Source organism: Carlito syrichta, unplaced genomic scaffold (genome assembly GCF_000164805.1).
Source record: "Carlito syrichta isolate Samal-C Ts95f unplaced genomic scaffold, Tarsius_syrichta-2.0.1 Scaffold300972, whole genome shotgun sequence".
Lineage (NCBI taxonomy): Eukaryota > Metazoa > Chordata > Mammalia > Primates > Tarsiidae > Carlito > Carlito syrichta.
In genome coordinates, this window is record NW_007245068.1 from 31,394 (window position 1) to 34,052 (window position 2,659).

The 2,659-nt window shown below is 47.8% G+C and overlaps 1 protein-coding gene across 1 annotated transcript in view; it reads left to right on the forward strand.

Moving 5' to 3' along the window:
- The window catches only part of PKN1 (protein kinase N1), a 30,623-nt gene that overhangs the window by 17,439 nt on the left and 10,525 nt on the right, over positions 1-2,659 (forward strand). Inside the window, exons 8-9 of the mRNA XM_008054739.1 lie at positions 1,143-1,252; positions 1,343-1,486. Of these exons, the coding sequence (XP_008052930.1) occupies positions 1,143-1,252; positions 1,343-1,486 (254 nt within the window). The remainder of the gene's footprint in view (positions 1-1,142; positions 1,253-1,342; positions 1,487-2,659) is intronic.

A 2,659-nucleotide genomic window follows, 5' to 3' on the forward strand; every position in this document is an offset into this window, starting at 1 on the left:
TTTGAATTATTTTAGAGATGAGGTCTGCTGCCCAGGCGGGTCTCGAACCCGCAGGCTCAGGCAATCCACTCACCTCAGCCTCTCAAAGGCGCAGGATTACAGGCTGAGCCACCGAGCCCGGCCCTTTTTTTAAGGTTAAAAAAAGTGGAATATCAGCAATTTTATACTTTAGGTGCTAAGACTGTATTACAGTTTATAATTCTCCTGGTAGTGGGCAGTGGGATATATTCTAATTTGGGCCATTATGTAAGAATTATATATATGCACCTCCTGATGTACACCTGCATGCATTTTTTTCCAGGGTAAATCTTTAGAACTGTATTTTATTTATTAATAAAAATAGAGATGAAGGTCTCACTATGTTGCCCAGGTTGGTCTTGAACTGCTGGCCTCAAGCAGTCCTCCCACCTCGACCTCCCAAAGTGCTAGGGATTGCAGGCATGAGTCACCACACCTGACCTCTTAGGAGTATATTGCTGGGACTTTCATGTAGAAGAAAAGTGAATATGAATCCCTACCTCACACCATACAGAAAAATAAACTAGATTAAAGGCTTTAACAAAACTGTAAAGTTTTGCAAAGATAGTAGAGCAGAATGTTTTTGGGGGAGGATTTGTTTTTTACAGTTTTTTAGAGATGGGGTCTTGCTGTGTCACCCAGGCTGATCTTGAACTCCTGGGCTGGAACAATCCTTCTTTCTCAGCCTCCCAAGTAGCTGGAACTATAGGTACATACCACTGGTGCCTGGCAATAAGAGGATTTATTTTATTTTCTTTTTTTTAGTCATAGTCTCACTCTGTTGCCCAGGCTAGAGTGCAGTGGCATGCTCAACAGCCACCATAGTATTGACCTGCTGGACTCAGGTGATTCTTCCACCTCTGTCTTCCAAGTAGCTGGAGCTACAGGCATGTGCCACCACACCTGGCTAATTTTTTGATATATTATAGAGATGAGGTCTCACCTTGTTTCCCAGGCTGGTCTCAAACCCATGGGTTCAGGTGATCCACTCACCTCAGCCTCCCAAAGTGCTGGTATGACAGGCAGGAGCCACTGTGCCTGGCTAAGGAGAGGATTTCGTTAACAAGATACTAGGGATTCCCTTTCTGCCAGCATTTCTGACTGAGCCCCTTCCCCTGTTTCAGGTGAGGTCAGCACTGTGCTTAAGCTGGATAACACAGTAGTGGGGCAGACATCCTGGAAGCCATGCAGTCCCAACGCTTGGGACCAGAGCTTCACCTTGGAGCTGGAGAGGGTGAGCTATATTGGGGGTCCTTAGGGCTTAGAGGAGGAGGGCTCAGGGCTTCAGGCCACCCAGGTGACAACCCTTTTCCTCTCCCTGTAGGCACGGGAACTGGAGTTGGCTGTGTTCTGGAGGGACCAGCGGGGCCTGTGTGCCCTCAAATTCCTGAAGTTGGAGGATTTCTTGGACAATGAGAGGCATGAGGTGCAACTGGACATGGAACCCCAGGGCTGCCTGGTGGCTGAGGTATGGCTCACCCCTGACTCTGAGAAAATGCTTCCTTTGCTGTGCTCCCAGTTTTCTGGACGGGGAAGATCGGGCTTTTCTAGGAGAGGAAGATACAATGTAGATATTTAGATTGGTCTCTGGACCTTGAGAGAAAAGTACATCTAATTAGTTGCATTGGTGACACAGCCTAAGCTGGGATTGTTTTTTTTTTTGTCAGGGTCTCACTCTGTCACCTTGTCTGGAGTGCAGTGGCTTGATGACAGCTCACTGCAGCCTTGACCTCCTGGGCTCAGGCGATCCTTCTGCCTCAGCCTCACAGGTAGCTGGAGGTGCAGGCCACCCCGCCTGGCTAATTTTTTTTTTTGAGCTGGAGTCTGTCACCCAAGCTAGATTGCAATGGCATACTCACAGCCACCGCAGTCTCAACCTGCTTGGCTGAGATGATCCTTCTGCTTCAGTCTACCAAGTAGCTGGAACTATAGGTGTGTACCACCATGCCTGGCTAATTTTTGACTTATTGTAGAGATGAGGTATCATCATGTTGCTCAGGCTGTTCTCGAACCCCTGAGCTCAGGTAATCCTCTCACCTCTGCCTTCCAAAGTGCTGAGATTACAGGCATGAGCCACTGTGCCCAACTGTGTTTAAACTGTTTTTAGAGATGAGATCTCACTATATTACCCAGGCTGGTCTTGAACTTCTGGGCTCAAGTGGTCCTCCCACCTTGGCTTCGCAAAGTGCTGAGATTATAGGTGTGAGCCACTGTGCCCAGCAAGATTTTTTTTTTGTCGGAGTCACACTCTGTTATCCCAGCTGGAGTGCAATGGCACGATCACAGCTCATTGCAGGTTTGACCTGCTGGGCTCAGGAGATCCTTCTATATCAACCTTTTAAGTGGCTGGAACTACAGACACTAGACCATCACACCTGGCTAATTTTTTTATTTATCGTTTATGGCATTGTTGACAGTCAGAGTCTTGAACCCCTGAACTCAGGCAGTCCTCTCACCTCTGCCTCCCAAGGTGCTGGAATGACAAATGTAAGCCACCATGCCCTGTGAATTTTCAAATAAAATTTTAAAAAATAGACTGGGTTTGGTGGCTCAGTCTGTAATCCTAGCACTTTGGGAGGCTGAGGCGAGTGGATTGCCTGAGCCTGCAGGTTCGAGACCAGTCCAGGCAACTTGGTGAGAC